This window comes from Cervus canadensis, chromosome 30 (assembly GCF_019320065.1).
Source record: "Cervus canadensis isolate Bull #8, Minnesota chromosome 30, ASM1932006v1, whole genome shotgun sequence".
Lineage (NCBI taxonomy): Eukaryota > Metazoa > Chordata > Mammalia > Artiodactyla > Cervidae > Cervus > Cervus canadensis.
In genome coordinates this window covers 4,129,084-4,147,009 of record NC_057415.1, presented here as the reverse complement: position 1 = coordinate 4,147,009, position 17,926 = coordinate 4,129,084, and the positions used below count along the sequence as shown (strand labels likewise).

At 49.8% G+C, this 17,926-nt stretch overlaps 1 protein-coding gene and 1 long non-coding RNA gene across 2 annotated transcripts; both read left to right on the top strand.

Moving 5' to 3' along the window:
- Positions 1–5,824: 5,824 nt before the first annotated feature.
- On the top strand, positions 5,825–13,235 carry LOC122432108 (src substrate cortactin-like). The gene is made up of 5 exons (XM_043453909.1): positions 5,825–5,964; positions 6,100–6,173; positions 7,485–7,614; positions 10,045–10,155; positions 12,624–13,235. The coding sequence occupies exons 3-5, from the start codon at positions 7,549–7,551 to the stop codon at positions 12,798–12,800; spliced, it is 354 nt and encodes a 117-aa protein (XP_043309844.1). The 5' UTR covers positions 5,825–5,964; positions 6,100–6,173; positions 7,485–7,548; the 3' UTR covers positions 12,801–13,235.
- An 87-nt stretch (positions 13,236–13,322) lies between these two features.
- On the top strand, positions 13,323–14,943 carry LOC122432109. Its single transcript, XR_006266739.1, has 2 exons — positions 13,323–13,945; positions 14,520–14,943. It is a non-coding gene; the product is annotated as an uncharacterized LOC122432109 (long non-coding RNA).
- The last annotated feature ends 2,983 nt before the right edge of the window (positions 14,944–17,926 follow it).

Sequence of the window (17,926 nt, the reverse complement as noted above, 5' to 3'; positions counted from 1 at the left end):
AGTTCTAACTGTTGCTTCCTGACCTGGATACAGGTTTCTCAGGAGGTAGGTCAGGTGATTTGGTATTCCCATCTCTTTCAGAATTTTCCAGTTCATTGTGATCCACACAGTCAAAGGCTTTGGCATAGTCAATAAAGCAGAAACAGATGTTTTTCTGGAACTCCCTTGCTTTTTCGATGATCCAGAGGATGTTGGCAATTTGATCTCTTCTTCCTCTGCCTTTTCTAAAACCAACTTGAATATCTGGAATTTCACGGTTCATGTATTGCTGAAGCCTGGCTTGGAGAATTTTGAGCATTACTTTACTAGCGTGTGAGATGAGTGCAATCGTGCGATAGTTTGAGCATTCTTTGGGATTGCCTTTCTTTGGGATTGGAATGAAAACGGACCTTTTCCAGTCCTGTGGCCACTGCTGAGTTTTCCAAATTTGCTGGCATATTGAGTGCAGCACTTTCACAGCATCATCTTCCAGAATTTGAAATAGCCCAACTGGAATTCCGTCACCTCCACTAGCTTTGTTCATAGTGATGCTTTCTAAGGCCCACCTGACTTCACATTCCAGGATGTCTGGCTCTAGGTGAGCGATCACACCATGGTGATTATCTGGATCATGAAGATCTTTTTTCTCCAGTTCTTCTCTGTATTCTTGCCACCTCTTCTTAATATCTTCTGCTTCTGTTAGGTCCATACCATTTCGGTCCTTTATCGAACCCATTTTTGCATCAAATGTTCCCTTGGTATCTCATTTTCTTGAAGAGATCTTTAGTCTTTCCCATTCTGTTGTTTTCCTCTATTTCTTTGCATTGATCACTGAGGAAGGCTTTCTTATCTCTCCTTGCTATTCTTTAGAACTCTGCATTCAAATGGGAATATCTTTCCTTTTCTCCTTTGCTTTTCACTTCTCTTCTTTTCACAGCTATTTGTAAGGCCTCCTCAGACAACCATTTTGCCTTTCTGCATTTCTTTTCCATGGGGATGGTCTTGATCCCTGTCTCCTGTACAGTGTCAGGAACCTCCATCCATAGTTCATCAGGCACTCTGTCTATCTGATCTAGTCCCTTCAATCTATTTCTCACTTCCACTGTATAGCCATAAGCGATTTGATTTAGGTCATACCTGAATGGTCTAGTGGTTTTCCCTACTTTCTTCAATTTAAGTCTGAATTTGGCAGTAAAGAGTCCTTAGGCAATCACAATCCAAGATATCAAAATAAGGGAAGCTCAGTGAGGGAGCTGGAGTCTTAGAGGGCTGCTCCTTCCCTCGGGGCATCTGAATAAAGCTGACTCTGTGAAGAAAAGGCAGGGAGAAAGTCAAGCAGAGGGGACTGGCTAACACAGCTCTGGATGGTCCCTTGGGCTGGGAAGACAAAAATTCGAGTGCAGGCCTGACATGTCAGTCCGGATGTTAGAGATCAAGCTCCCCAAGAAAAGGGAGGCACAGAAAATGTACCCAACACTCTGCCCAAATTGGCTGAGCGCTGAGTATCCATCACCTCGTGGTGCTCAGAAGACAGACGGTGGGCTTCAGGACCTGCCAAGAAGGGGGGCCCTGGGAGGCACCCCAGACTTCCAGACCCTCACCCCCACTAGGCAACCAGTAGTCTACTTTTTCTCGCTGTAGACTTACCAGATCTGGCCACTCATAGAAATGGGCCTGTATAATGTATGGTCTTCTGTGTCCGGCTTCTTCACTTAGCATAGGATTTGTAAAGCGTTGTCCGTGTTGTAGTGGATGTCAGTACTTAACTCCTTTTATCGTCAGATATTAGTAACATTCCATTGATTGGATAGACCACCTGCTGCGTGTCTATCACTTCACAAGGATATTGGGTTCTTTTCACTTTGGGCTGTTGGGAGTGATGCTCTGTGAACAAGTTTTCTCAATACCTAGGAATGGAGTTGCTGGGATCTGTGGCACCTCTGTGTTTTAACCTTTTGAAGAACTGCCAGATTCTTTGATTTTCCATTTCCACCGCCAGCATAAGAGCCTTCTGCTTTCTGCACGCCCTCACCAAACTTGTTTTCTGTTTTTTGGACTATAGCCACCCTGGAACATGTGGAGTGGTGTCCCAAAAGTCGGGTTTGATTTGCATTCCCTTAATGGTTTGATACTGTCTTTTCAGAAGCTTATCACCCATTTGTATGTCTTTGGAGAAATGTCTGTTCAGATCCTTTCCCCATTTAAAAATGTAGTTATTTGTCCTTTTTATTATTGACTTGTAAGAGTTCTTTATATATTCTGGATAGATGATTTGAAAATAATGTCTCTCATTCCATAAATAATGTTAACTTTGATGGGTGTCTTTTGAAGCCAAAAGTTTAAAATTTTGTCCAATTTGTTTTTTTCTGTTTTCACTTGTGCTTTTGGTGACGGCAAAGCATCTAAAGTCTATTGTTGAATTCAAGGTGATGAAAATCTATGCTTATTTTTTTTTCTAAGAATTTAATAGTTTTAGTTCAGACACTTAGCTTTTTGATTCATTTTTTCCAGTTAATTTTTGTGTGTGGTGTGAGGTAGGGGTCCAGAGACATTATCTTTGGATTAAAAAAAAAAAAAGCCTTTAATTTTTCAAAGAGTTGTTTTTATGATTTTTTTAATTAAAAATATTGAGAGGGAATAGATTATTATAGATTTGAGCCTATCACTAGCTACCCTTGGCAAGATTTTCATAGATGCTGGATGATAACTGCAGTACCCAGAATGTACTAAGCAACCTACACAGGTTAGGATTTCTAAAGGCAGAATTGAGGAAGGCCAGCAGAGCATCTTCTGTCTGGTTGCTAGTGAATGCCAGGCCACACGTCAGCACAGACGGTGTATTCCTGTGACAAGTCTGGTCCTGGGGAACAAGGGGATTCTATTCATGTGTAATGTCTAGCAGTGCAGTGTCTAGTTAGAGCTATCCTGTGGTTTTAGGGGAGAGGTGCTGAGCTGGTGGCTCGGAGAATTGGAGTGTTGGTCTTATGAAGTAACCGTACCTGTTCATTAGAGACGCAGCTTGCTTCTCTTTTGCTCCCCGAGTCACCATTCTTCACTTTCCGATAGCGGTCACTGCTCTGAGTTCTAGCCCAGTCATGTCACCATCCCTTTAGGGAGTGCTTCTCATACATACATCTATATGAAAGTGTGAGAATGCTAGTCACTCATTCATGTCCGAATCTGTGGCCCCATGGACTGTAGCCCGCCAGGCTCCTATATCCATGGAAATTTGCCTGCAAAAATATTGGAGTGCGTTGCCATTCATTTTTCTGGGGACTCTTCCCCATCCAGGGCTTGAACCTGGGTCTCCCGCATTGCAGGCAGCTTCTTTACTGTCTGAGCCACCAGGGAAGCTATATATATATATGTGTGTGTGTGTATATATATATACATACATACACACACACACACCCAGAGTAATAGAATTGTATCGCAGGATAAATTAGGATGAACCAGAAATGGAAAGCTCTCAGGATTTTAGCAAACAAAAATGTACACTAGCCATTGAAGCAATGATTTCTGTTTGCATTAAGAAGAAACTTCATACAGTTGTAAATCTTATGGAACTTCTTTATTTCCTGTAGTTTCTCACTGTGACTGAAAGTTAGTTGAAGTCTTTGGTTATTTCCTGTAGTTTCTCACTGTGGCTGAAAGTTAGTTGAAGTCTTTGGTTAGGGAAATACGAAGTTCTTTACAAAACCTTGTTATGTTGGGGAGGATTTCAGAGGTATTCTAAAAGGATCTCAGCACACAAAGATTTGCCCAGGGTGCCTGTCAGCACATATCCTTCTGAGCTTTTTACTCTTAATCTTTTTACAGACAGAAACTCTCCCCAGTGCCTGGGAATTCTTCATTGGATTACTGCGTTTTCAGCAGCGTTTTCTGAGCGTCTCAAATCTGCACCTGGAGAAGAAAGGTTTGTGCACCGTGAGCGTGCTCATATGCTCCACTGGGCATGCAGGGAAACCCCTTGGACAAGGAACGCGAGGGGTGTTTTCTCACTGGGTTTGCAGAGAGAGGGACGATAACTTTCTAGGAGGAAATTTTCTTGTTTGAAAGATAAAGTCAATTTTGGTGTTGCCTGTGGTCTAGAAAGCAGAGGGGATTCCACAGGACTCTGGAGTGGAGGACTCGGGGCACCTCTCCCCGGGCAGCCACCTGGCCCCTTCTTCCTATTCCATGGGGGAGTGGGAAGCCTGTGGCCATGACGCGGGGGCGAACCGGCCAGTGCTCACCTGCCCACGAGTGAGGCTGCCTTCTGGAGAGACGGGTGGAGAGTGGGCCCAGCGACTTCTGTGACGCCAGCGTGGAGAAGCCACAGGCCAGGACGCGGCTTTCAGCTTGGCCTTGGGTTGGGAGTGCATCTCGCTGGAGACCCTGTCCTTCTGCATGACCGACCGTCCCCTCACTGGCTGAGGAGACCACTAGGCACCGGAGTCCTGTGGGTGGGCAGCCCCTTCTCAGGCCAGTGTGGTACCACGGGCAGTCTTGACTTGGGGAGGCAGAGGCTTAGGGCAGAGCATTTGGCTTTCGGGGAACTGTGTCTCCATGTGTGAACAGGCACGCTGGTTATGCCTGCCGGTGCTGAGCCGGTCTGTCCGTTCCCGAAGATTGTGTCCAAAGCAGTTTGTGTCTGGGCGCTTCCTGCCTTGCTTCACCTAGTCAGAGGGGAGCAAGGGTCCTGGTGGGACAGTGTCCAGGGGACTGCATTGATCCTGCCCACCTGGTGGCACATGCTTCCCTGCCCAAGGGACGTGGCAGGAGTCCAATCTGGGAATCAGAGCTTTTCTCCTCAATCCATCCCCGCCACCATCTTGGACTTGTGGCCTATAGGAGCTGGGGCTCAGGTGGAGCTGCCTGGGGGAGTCTCAGGCCTGCGAAGGGCTCCCGTCCTGTTTGGATCCACACAGAGCACAGAGCATGTGGCCCCACCAAGTGAGACTGGCAGTGTCCTCAGCTCAGAAACCAGGGTTGGGGCTTCTGGTTGTGTGCAAACAAGCCTTCAGTTTCTTCCTGGCCTGTGTGCAGTTTTATGAGTACTTCTGGGGAGAATGAAACCATTCTTCATCGCTTTCTTTTGAAGTTCTGAAAGGCTAGATTTTGCCTTTGCAGTTATGCAGAGAGCAGCGTGGTCCAGCTGCGAGGCTGTGTCATTGTTGTCTGAGCCAATAAATTCCAGAGTTTCAGGGGTCTGCTGAGGAGGCAGGGCGGCCTGCCTCGGAGCTGCCTGGCACAGAAGTCGATATTCTCTGTGTCTGCGTTTCCCCAAGTAGATGGTAAAGCAGCCCTTGAATGATTTATTGACTTGTCAGAGTCTAAGTTAAGAAAATCATTGTAGGGTTTCCAGTAATTATTTTTAAGTCAAAATGGTGCTTTAAAAAAAAATTGTGATAAAATGCAGCAGACTTTTCCATTGGCGACAGCGCATTCCCAGTGTTGGACAACACTGTTGTCAGGAGACCTAGTCCGGGAGGTTCCCATTGAGTGAAGTAGCACTCGGGACTTTTTTTATTTTGCAGAAAATTTTCTCATTTGAGTTGTAGCTAGGAGTATTTCTTCTGTGTTTCTGCCCTGTGACTGCTCTCATGTTAGGTTTCTTTTGATCCTTCTGGTGTCACTCAGGCACGGGGATTATGAGTGACCTTTTTTTATTTTAATGGTTCTGGCATGTGGGAATCTAGTGCCCTGACCAGGGATTGAACCTGGGCCCCCAGCATTGGGAGCAAGGAGTCTTAGCTGCTGGACCCCCAGGGATGTCCCATGAGTGGCCCTCTTGAGCACATAGCTCCCTGCCCTCCCTGTGCTGTCCAGGGTTTTGGGGTCGCGGGCAGAGCATCTGTGTAGGTCTCTGGGCAGGGCTCTCCTGGCATCTGCGACCCTCAGTGCTGCTCTTCCAGATGTGGAAAGCCTCGGCCGGCCACACTGTGTCCATCACCCCGGACGACGGGGGAGCCGACACCTGGGAGGACTGCCCCCGATTTTGTGGTAGGAGCCGCCAGTCTGCCCACCTTTCCTGTCTCCTGAAGTGGATACTCCCAGGTTTTTGGGTGGGTGGGTGGGTGGAGGGCTGTTTTACAATCCAGGGTGTGGGGTGTCCTCGTTCTTTCTTTTCCTTTTCAGAATGACGTAAGTGAAAAAGAGCAGAGATGGGGGGCCAAGGCCGTGCCATTATCTGGGCACCGGGAACACATCAAGTAAGAGACTTTCTCGATCTTTGTGTGAAAGTGACATTCTGAAATGTGAAGGGGTGAGATGGGGCACGCTCCCCGCTGGGTAGCGTGAGTGCCCTGCTTCTGTGGGCTGGCCCTGCTTCTGTGTCGTCTGGTCCCTTGTTTACACAGTAGATAAAAATGAGGTCTGACATGTATATACGTAAGTGTTTGTGTACGTGCGTGTGTAAAGATGTGCTCAGTGACTTTAAATCCTCATTGCCCGTGACTCCTGTACTTCTTTCTCTCCAGTCTGGTTTTCAACCTTGTAGTTTTCATCCAGGAACACAGTCTCTTAAGCTGTTCTCTCTGCGGAAGGGAGATTTCTAAAGCATGGGCTGTCTTTGAAGACCTGAGATCAAAAACACCCCCTCCTTAATGTGTATTATTTTGTTATAATGTGATTATTCTGTTGCTGTCAGTTGAATCCCGTGAGCTGAATCCTGAACTTCATGTTCTCATGAAGGTCGAGATAGGAGACTGCACGAAGCAAGGATTGTCCCTGACTTGGCCCGTCTTAACTCGCCACCTCCGGGGTAGCTTGTTTTCTTGTAGGGAAGTGTAGATAGCCTTCTTCCCCAGCACATCAGGGGCTTGGGAGGTGGCCAGTCCTGGTTGGTGTTCTAAGCCGTACGTCTGGGATTGCCATGCGGATGTGCAGTGAGGTGGCCTTCGGCTACCTTGGGTGAGAGCTGCCTGGCCTCTCCGGTTCTGGCTGCATCTTGTGATCTGTCCCGCTGCTCCTAGCGCTTAAAGTGAAAATAACTTTTACATCTTAAGTTCTATAAGCCTCTCACTTCACCTTTGAATGGAAAGCCGGGCTGCTTCATGTTGAGAGAAACCGTCTGAATATTCCACATCTCTTGGTTCCTGGCCTAGGGTCGTCCGGGTGCAAGCCTGTTGGCTTTGTCTCCCATTTGCCTCTGGTGACGTTTATCGAGCTGACTCTCCCGGTTCATGTGTCTGGTGAACCCCAGGAGCTGTCCTCCACGTGGAGGAATGCTGTCCACGTCGTAGCCCTAGCTGCTGTAGGGGCTTGGAGATGCCTCATTGTGTGTGTTCAGACTTGCTTTTGTCCCCATTAACCTGCATCTGACTCTGAAAACTGTTGGAGTTGGGGGCACCTGGAGGTGCAGTAAAGTGAACACAAGGGAGGCCGGGCTTGGGAGCCACCGGGGAATGACACCTCACAGATTGCAGAGATAACGTCCTTGTCTCTCCTCCCAGAAAGCACAGACGCATGTCTTGGCTGTCTGTGTGACCGATTTGTTCGTCTTCCATCTCTTCCCTCCCAAGTATCCACAAGTTGCGGGAGAATGTGTTTCAAGAACACCAGACCCTCAGGGAGAAAGAGCTGGAAATGGGACCCAAAGCCTCGCACAGATACAGAGGGAAGTTTGGCGTGGAGCAGGACAGGATGGACAAGGTAAGGGCCAACCCATGTGGTGTCAGTCCTGGCGTGCTTGACCTCGCCAGGGTCAGCAGGGTCGTCTCTGAGCCCTCCCCTTCCATTGAAAAGTTGGGAATCCACTTGTTGAGGACGAGATTACCAGACGGAAGTCTCTCTCAATTGACCTTAGCCAAGTAGGGCTGTGGTTTCTGGAAGCTCTCTTGCTGGGGAGGGAGGTGGTTTGGGAAGCCTGCAGCTGGAGATCAGTTCCTACCAGAGGCCAGCTCTGTGACCAGGACAGAGGCCCACAGCCAGACAGACTGCTGGCATGGGCGTCACGTGTAGTTCAGGCTTCAGCCTTTAGAGGTTCCCATCTGCAGCCCAGAGCCGAGTTTCAGCGCCTGGTTTCACGTCGAGGCTGGAAAGTCAGCCACCTAGCGTGCTGCTGTCCTTCGCAAACTTGGTGACCTTCAGAGAGGACCCTGTCCTCTGGCGTCAAACCGTGGCCCACCAGGCTGAGGACAGGCAGGTCTAAGTAGGTGGGACTGAAGCTGCTAACAGTGCAGCATCCTTTGCTGGTACTCAGGGAGGGGGCTGGATCAGCTGGGGGCTGTGTCCACCCTGCAGAGGGGACAATACCTGCAGACAATGCAGGTGTGCTGCATCTGCAGTGAAGCGGGAGCGCGTTTCCCAGGCTGGGTAACTTGAGATGTCTGCCTTTACTCTGTGCTGAGGTGTAAGCTGGGGTCAGATTCCTCTGTAATTCCACCCCATCTGCCTTGTTTCCGGATCAGGCTCAGCCCGGAATGATAGGGCTTGTCACACTGGTGAGCCAGCACCTGCTTGAGAGAGGGGCGCCTCTCATGACCAGAGCGTCATCCCTGCTTCCCGCAGTGCTCTGCCTGGTGCTGACTGTCTCATAAATAGAGTCTTGACAGTGTGAGACCAAGGCCAATCTGGGGGAGAAAGCTGTTTTGATCAGAAAGTTGGGAGAATCACTAAGCTTTCACCTGACCATATTTTTGAAACAGTTCTCTCTGACTTCTTGGTGATGAAGACTCACGCTGGCGGTTCCTTTGGGCATGCTGCTGCCTCCATGTTACCTTGCTGATGTTTTCTGGGTGAGACCCCTGAAGCTGCAGATGGGTGGTCTCTGCCACAAATTTTTGGAAGCCGCGGTGCTCCAGATTGGCAGTGCTCCAGATCTGCTATTGGCTGTGGTCATCGAATCCAGCCTGGGAGGGAGAGAAAGTAACAGCTCCAGACTAAAAAGGAAATCCTGCTTTGCTCCCCGGCTGTGGAAGAACGCGCGCCCTGAGCTGCCTGCAGAGTTGTCAGAGGTGGTGGTGACCCTGTGGGGCTTGGACCCTAAACGCTGCCGCTGAAGTTCCGGATAAACAAGCAGGAGAGGAGTTGGTAGTGCGCCGTCAGGCCCCTCATTGTATTGAAGGAGGGGGCCAAGGTGGGGGTGAGTCCTTGGGGAGGAGCTAGGCTGGACGAGCCACCTCCTCGCCCGGCATTGGGTCATGCGTCAGTCATCTGTCCTGCATCCTCAGTGTCCACAAAGAGGTCCGTGACCACTCTCCATTCTGCCGAGGGCGCCTGCTGCCTTACTCTGAGGGTCATGCCTGGGCGACTGGAGCGGCGCAGGGCCGCTCAGCATTCGGGGTGTAAATATTTTTAGCTTCCCGGCCACCACAGGGTCTCTGGTGGCTCCTGAACTAACTGTATTGTCTTGACACGAAGTTAGACATAGATTTTCTGTAAAGGAACAATGTTCAGAAACATCTGTATGTTCTTTGTATGTTATTTACAAAGAACCTCAGTGCTGGATGTGGGCCATGGGCCATGGCTTGCTGACCACACAGCGGGAGCTCGGGGTGGACTGCTCAGTGTGCATGTGGCTTGAGAGGTCACCAGACCCGCTTCCCTGACTGGGGGGTGGCGGGACGGTGGCAGGCCCCACTGCACACTTGGGCTGGGTGTGTGGCAGGTGTTGACACTGAACGTGCGGTGTGCCTGAAGCATGCCATCTGTATTGCAGTTTGTGCCCTGATTTCTGGGCCACGTGCTTTGACAGTGTCCCACCTGAAAAGGGTGATCACTGCCAGCAGTCTTCCTGGAAGTGGGCTTAGGAGTCGTTGGCAGGCTGCTGGCTCTGTGGTTCTGGTTGGGGCTGGCTTCCTGGTTCTTCACACCCAGGCACCTCAGAAGGCCCCCTGTGGCTGGGGTTCTTGGGAGACTTCTGGGGAGCCTGGTGTGGAGAGGGTTCAAACACCTGACTGGGGGGCCCTGGTGTTGTGATGCCCCATGGAGTTACCTCCCTCTGGGCCGGCTTCCACGTTGAGTGATTTTGTTTGCGTCACCCATGCCGACCAGAAGTGCAGGCTGCCTCAGGGTCGGGGGGCGGGTCCAGTGTGGCCATGCTGGTGGGTGTCTGATGCTTCACTTTTGCCCCTGTTTCAGTCAGCTGTCGGCCATGAGTATCAGTCAAAGCTCTCCAAGTGCTGCTTGCAGGTTGACTCCATCTGGGGGTTTGGAGGCGAGTTTGGTGTCCAGTTGGACAGAGTGGACCAGGTGAGTGAAGCGTTGTGAGCAGACAAGAATCGGGGTAGTGGTTTCCCCTTGGGGGTCAGGAAGGGGGCTCCTGGGTGCTGGCCGCATGCAAGTGCTTCATTACCAAAAATGTATCGTGTGTGCCTGTCTCTGGCACGTGTGTGAAGCTCCCATGAGATGGTTTTAAGACATCAGGAGAGGACCATGCTGGAACCCACCCCTGCCTCAAACTACCTCGGCTTTCTCCCTGACCATGTAATCCCACCATGGAATTATCCGTGACATGGCTTCTGTCTACATGTGGTATCCTGTGTTGAGCTTGCCGCCAAACCCTACACAAGGGTGAGAGACCAACAGCAGGGCGGTTAGGACAGATGTCAGGCAGCTTCTGAGGTCTTCTCCTGCAGAGGTCAGAGACCTGCTTCTCAGGTACAACACCAGTCTCAGAAACCCAAACTCACTCTTTATCAAGCAAAGGGTTGGCATACGTTTTAAGTAGGGTATCCAGTAAACGAAGAGGTCTGTGCTAGTGGGATCTTAGAGTGGAGAAAACTGTGCCAGAATCTTGAGTCCATGAAAGAGAACAAGTTGACATGGATGAACTCACCACTCAGAGCCACAATAAGAAGTATATTGGTTAGCTTGCACTGTGGAACAAACAAGCTCAGCACCTAGTGGCTTAAAATAATGTGTATTTATTATCTCAGGTTTTTTCAGTGGGGTCAGAAATTCAGAAATGGCTTAGCTGTGCAATTTTGGCTTGGGAGTCCCTTGTGAGGTTATCGTCAAGATGTCATGTAGGGCTGCAGGTATCTGAAGGTTGTTCTGGGACTGGGAGATCAGCCTGCAAGATAGCACACTCACAGGGCTGTTGGCGGAGCCTCAGCTCCTCACCACATGGACCTCTCCTCAGGCTGCTTGAGTGTCCTGACAGCATGGCAACTGGCTTCACCCAGGGCAGGAAGTGCGAGAGAGAGTGAGGAAGAGTCTGAAATGCCTCTGATGGCCCACTTTTCAGTAGTTACATGCTGTCATTTCTGCCTTATTCTATTCATTAGAAGCGAGTCACTAAGCTCGGTCCATACTTAAGGAGCAGGAGATTGGGTTCCCTTCTGAGCAGAGGAATACCCGAAAACTTGAGGACATAACTTAAAACCACCACAGCAAAACTCCAGGGACAGCAGCATTCTGGGAGCTTCTTTCAGCTTAGACCTTATGACCAACTACGGGATGGTACCAACTGTTGCTAGCCCTCTCCCCCCTCCCCAGTCAGAAAGTGGCCTCAGCTGGCTGTGTCTACGGGGCCTAAGACTTCCGGGTGTCTGCCACTGTGTCCTCACTCTGGAGATCACACTCATTCTCTTCTAAGCATCTCACACCTGGAACCCGGCATCCTGGGCAACCCAGCGACCACACCCCATCCTCTCCGACAGGTCAACTCCAGCACCAGTTTTTAAATATTTATTAGGGCACGCTGAGTCTTAGCTGCATCGTGCTGGATGTTTTAGTCACAGCATGTGGGATCTTTAGTCGTGGCACGTGGGATCTAATTCCCCGAGCAGGGATCAAACCCAGGCCCTCTGCATTGGGAGCATGGGGTCTTAGCCACTGGAGCATCAGGGAAATCCCAGTAGCATCATTTTTTGAAGCAATAAGACAAAATGAGGCTTCGATTTTATAAAGTCTCAGCCAATTCTGATAAAGAGTGCCTGGTCACATTTGCTGAGTTTTTGGCAACTCGGCAGCATGTCAAAAAATTGGGCCCAATCACACGTATAGGCTCATTCTGTGATTTCCAGGACACAACAGTAAACATCAGTTCATGTTCAACAGGCCAAAAGAGAACAGCCTTTCTGTGGTTATCTACTGTTGCACAGTGAACCGCCCAGAACTTAGTGGCTGCAAACAGCCACCCATTATCTCTCATCAGGCTGTGGGTCGGGGGCTGACTGGAGCTAGATGTGTGGTCGATCTCCAGTGGGGACAGTCCTGCATCCACAGTCAGCTGGTGGGTCAGCTGATCTTGGCTGCTCAAGGGTAGCCATGGTTCATGATGGACAAGCTGGCTGCTGGCAGGGATGATGATGGGAGTCCTGTCCTCCAGCAGGCTGGCCTGGGATTGTTCACAGGGAAGTGGCCAGAGAGCAGTGCTCTCAAGGCCCTGTGAGGCTTGTCACTTTGCCTCTTTCTGTTGGCCAAGCCAAGTCACAAGGCCCGCCCAGAAGCTGCAGAAATACGCTGTCTCTTGACGGGAAATGTTGCAAAGTAGCGTGGCAAAGGGGGCAGCTACAGGCCAGGGCAGGAGAATCATGGCCTCCTACATTCCACCCCAGGTGTGGTCTTCTTGACTTGATGCTGAAGAAGAGACTGGATAGAACTCAACATCTTCCCACTGTTGTTATTGTTGTTCTATTGCTAAGTCGTTCTTACTCTTTGCAACCCCATGAACTGCAGCACCCCAGGCTTCCCTGTTCTTCACTATCTCCTAGAATTTGCTCATGTCCATGGAGTCTGTGATGCCACCTGCCCATCTCATCCTCTGTTGCCCACTTCATTTGGATAGAACTGAACATCTTCCCACTAAAAACTCTTTAAAAACCAAAAAGGACAGCTTTGAAACAGAGTTGGAAACATCTATTTCAAGCCAAGGGCCAAAATCACACTGAATAGTGATGTGTCACAAGTGGTCTCATTAAAGTCAGGGACAAGTCAATGATGCTGTGATCACCTCTGTTAATTATCAATGCTCTGAAAGTTCTAGAATGTGCTATCGAACAAGAAAAATCAATAATAATTGTGATAGCTGAAAGAGGGAAATAAATTAGCCAGTGATTGAAGATGATATAATGGCCTACCTGAAAAACACAAAAGTATCAGCTGAAACATGGTAATAATAGAACAGCTCTGTCAGGGAGTCAGATGGTAACAACTCTCCAGAGTTATTGTTGGCAAAAGAATCAGTGTGTAATTCCTGGAAATTGCAGTGGAGAAAGGATGCAATCAGAAAGAGCAAGGTTGTGGGGGGAATAGAGATACCCTATGATTAAACTTAAGAGGAATAAGATACCAATCTGGAAAAAAATGTAAAGTTCTACTGAGGAACGAAGGATGGAAGGAAGGGATCAGGGGAGGGAGGAAGGAAGTTTGTATAGATGGATGGATGGATGGATAAATGAACAGATGGATGATGGATGGATAAATGAACAGATGGATGATGGATGGATAAATGAACAGATGGATGGATGGATTAATGCGTGGATGGATGGAAGGGTGGTGAGACAGGTAGATGGATGGATGGGTGGTTGGATAGATGCATGGACAGATGGTGGTTGGATAGATGGATGGATTGATAGACAGATGGATGGGTTGATGAATGGATTAATGAGTAGATAATAGTAGATGGATGGACAGATGACTGGCTGACTGGATGGATGGGTGGATGGATGGATGGATGAATTAGTGAGTGGATGGATGGATGGATTTGTGAGTAGATGGATGGATGAACAGATGGCTGGCTGGCTGGCTAGGTGGATGAACAGAGGATGGAATGAATAATGTTTACATATGTTTACACTCCAATTCTAGAAACATATTCTAGGAAATTAAGTAGGAGCTGGGCGATGATTGTTTTCTCCAGAACAGTGACAAGTGTTTGGAAACGGCCTAAGTGCTATCAGTGAGGGGTGAGGTGCAATCTGTGGACACCCCACAAGGAACAGCCCTCCCTCTCCTTCCTGCCACCTTCAGCAGCCGCCGCCCCAGGACTGACTCGTCTGTGTGTGTTTCCAGTTTCCCCGCACTAATGCTACAGGTGATTATACAGCGTCCAGAATACGACAAAGACATTTTGACTCGATGCGATCTTTAATCTGTTTAAAGTTGTTGTATGGCCCCTAAGGTATTTTATTACAGACTTTTTAATTAGTGAGAAATTCATGAATATCATAGAGAAAATGTTTTAAAATTTAATGTTTCTTCTATTTATGTAAACTTATGACTTTATTTATATACTGACTTTTTCTTGTATAGCCAGGCTATATATATCCTTTCAGATCAATTCATGTTCTGATACCTGATTTTAGTCTTTCAAATGAATGTACTGTAATGCTTGTCTGTATAAATCCTATGAACAAATATAGGGCTTTTGTAAATGATGCATTTATTGTAATTATTCTTGTTTAATTTTTAAATGATAAACCATGAGAGAAGGGGTTTTCCTGCAATTGTAAAATCATCATGACACGGTGTGCATTATCCTTCCAGAATGTAACCGAGCTCTCCAACACTCACTCTGAAATGAGCGAACTTAATTTCAACCAATTGTTCTATTTTAACGACTGACCTAAACTGTACTTTTTCTAGCAAGAAATGCTTTTTCTCTGCAGAGTGAAGCGATTTAAAAGTACTGGGTGTTGAATGTGAGCTTCTAGTGAAGTCTGGGCTGAAAGCATGACTAGAAGACGACTATGACAATCTCTCCCGTGACCTGGTCTCTGAGGACCCGGGTCCCTCTCTCCGCTGAGACTCTTCGGGGACCAATCGCGATGCCCTGCACCCGCTGCAGAGCCGGTGCGCTGGACGGTGAAGGAGCCACGTCCCACAGACAGACAGCGTAGAGCAGCTCTAACAAAGGCCTTAGTTTTCTTATGTAAAGCATCTTTTTATCTGTAAACATGTTTAAAGAATGGACCTAGGCGTACATTTGTAGATTTTGATGACATAGCCATTTTGGATTGTATAAGCAGCAAATGTAACTTTTACTCTTTCAGGAGCACATTAAAAAAGCCAGCAAGAGATGCGTTCAGATCACAGTGCGTCATTTATTATGCAGTGATATCTCAGTAGACAGAGACGGCACGTTTCTTTACATGTGGGTTCCACCTTTAATTTACTTGTACAACTCATTGTTACCATTCTGTTTTTCTACTAATCTTTGGTGAACTTCCTGAATATGTGACAAAGTACGTACAGTCTACTTTTGAGCTATTTTTATCACAGTATTATTTATTGCTTTCTTTCAATAAAGTACTGAAGGAAAATTTCCCGCTGCCAATAGAGTGTGCCGAGGGTAAGCTGTACTCTGAGAACAGACCAGAGCTGGTAATGGGAGCCCGTGTCATCGGACATTGTTAAGAGAAACGGATGGATACAATGGAAAGGCTAGAAGGCGGAAGCATAGATGTCCCCAAAGGACGACCGACCTGGTATTCATGCTCTTGGCTCTGGAGACAAGAGGCTCCATCACTTCAGCATCTGCGGGGACAGGGCCCCTCTGCTGCGGAGGCGTGGGCAGCGGGCCGAGGATGGGAACAAAGTGCGGGTGTCAAGCCTCACCGTGGATCCCAGGGCGGGGTGGCCGAGGGCAACCCTGATGCGGACCCGAATGATGCACTAGGGAGTGTGCGTGTGCACGCCTGTGTGTGGGAGCTTTTTATGTTATTTTAGTCAACAGTCTTTATTATTCATATATCCATAGAAACAAGAATGTAGCAAGGGGAGGTGGGAGGGAGATTCAAGAGGGAGGAGACATACGTTCATCTATGGCTAATTCATATTGGTGTATGGCAGAAATCAAGCCGATACTGCACAGCAATTATGCTTCAGAAAAAAAGAACACAGCAAGGTGGTCAGGAAAGTATGAAAAAAAGCTTTCTCACAGAGATTTATAATCACAACTCTGTGTATATCCGGGAGCAGGCTGCACACCATCATCAGGACTTCCCCCCAGCATCAGACGTTCCCCACCAGCATCAGGCCCTAGTCCAGCATCAGACCCTAGTCTAGCATCAGACCCTCCCCCAGCATCAGACCCTCCTTCAGCGTCAGGCCCTAGTCCAGCATCAGACCCTAACCAGCATCAGACCTTCCCCCAGCATCAGACCCTAGTCTAGCATCAGACCCTCTCTCAGCGTCAGACCCTAGTCCAGCATCAGGCCCTCCCCAAGCATCAGGCCCTCCTTCAGCGTCAGGCCCTAGTCCAGCATCAGACCCTAACCAGCATCAGACCTTCTCCCAGCATCAGACCCTAGTCTAGCATCAGACCCTCTCTCAGCGTCAGACCCTAGTCCAGCATCAGGCCCTCCCCAAGCATCAGGCCCTCCTCCAGCGTCAGACCCTCCCCCAGCGTCAGGCCCTAGTCCAGCATCAGACCTTCCCCCAGCATAAGACCCTACCCCAGCATCACACCCTGTCTCAGCATCAAGCCTTGTCCAGCATCAGACCCTACCCAGCATCAGACCTTCCCCCAGCATCACACCCTCCTCCAGAGTCAGACCCTCCCCCAGCATCAGGCCCTATTCCAGCATCAGACCTTCCCCCAGGATCAGACCCTCCCCCAGCATCACACCCTGTCTCAGCATCAGGCCTTGTCCAGCATCAGACCCTACCCAGCATCATACCTTCCCCGAGCATCAGACCCTCGCCCAGCATCAGGCCCTAGTCCAGCGTCAGACCCTCCCCCAGCATCAGATCTTACCCCAGCATCACACCCTCCTCCAGAGTCAGACCCTCCCCCAGCATCAGGCCCTAGTCCAGCATCAGACCCTCCCCCAGCATCAGATCCTAGTCCAGAGTCAGGCCCTCCCCCAGCATCAGACCCTCCCCCAGAATCAGACCCTCCCCCAGCATCAGGCACTCCTCCAGCATCAGACCTTCGCCCAGCATCAGGCCCTAGTTCAGCATCAGAGGTTGCCCCCCAGCATCAGTCATTTCCCCCAGCATGAGGCCCTAGTCCAGCATCAGACCCTAGTCCAGCATCAGACATTCCCCCCCAGCATCAGACCCTAGTCCAGCGTCAGGCCCTCCCCCAGCATCAGACCCTACCCCAGAATCAGACCCTCCCCCAGCACCAGGCACTCCTCCAGCATCAGACCCTCGCCCAGCATCAGGCCCTAGTCCAGCATCAGACATTCCCCCCCAGCATCAGGCCCTAGTCCAGTATCAGGCCCTAGTCCAACATCAGACCCTAACCAGCATCAGGCACTCCTCCAGCATCAGACCCTCGCCCAGCATCAGGCCCTAGTCCAGCATCAGAGGTTGCCCCCCAGCATCAGCGTTTCCCCCCAGCATGAGGCCCTCGTCCAGCATCAGACATTCCCCCCCAGCATCAGGCCCTAGTCCAGTATCAGGCCCTAGTCCAGCATCAGATCCTCCCCCAGCATCAGGCCCTCCCCCAGCATCAGACCCTCGCCCAGCATCAGGCCCTCGTCCAGCATCAGAGTTTGCCCCTCAGCATCAGTCGTTTCCCCCCAGCATGAGGCCCTAGTCCAGCATCAGACATTCCACCCCAGCATCAGGCCCTAGTCCAGCATCAGGCCCTCGTCCAGCATCAGACATTCCCCCCCAGCATCAGGCCCTAGTCCAGCATCAGACATTTCCCCCCAGCATCAGGCCCTAGTCCAGTATCAGGCCCTCCGCCAGCATCAGACCCTCGCCCAGCATCAGGCCCTCCCCCAGCATCAGGCCCTAGTCCAGCATCAGGCCCTCGTCCAGCATCAGACATTCCCCCCCAGCATCAGGCCCTAGTCCAGCATCAGGCCCTCCTCCAGCATCAGACCCTCCACATAATCAGGCCCTGCCCCCAGCATTAGGCCCTCCTCCAACATCAGGCCCTAGTCCAGAATCAGACCTTCCCCAGCATTAGACCCTCCCCCAGTATCAGATCCTAGTCCAGCATCAGATGTTCCCCACAATCATCAGGCCCTAGTCCAACATCATACGTTCCCCCAGCATCAGACCTTCCCACAGCGACAGGCACCTCCCGCATCAGACCCTCCCCCAGCATGAGACCCTA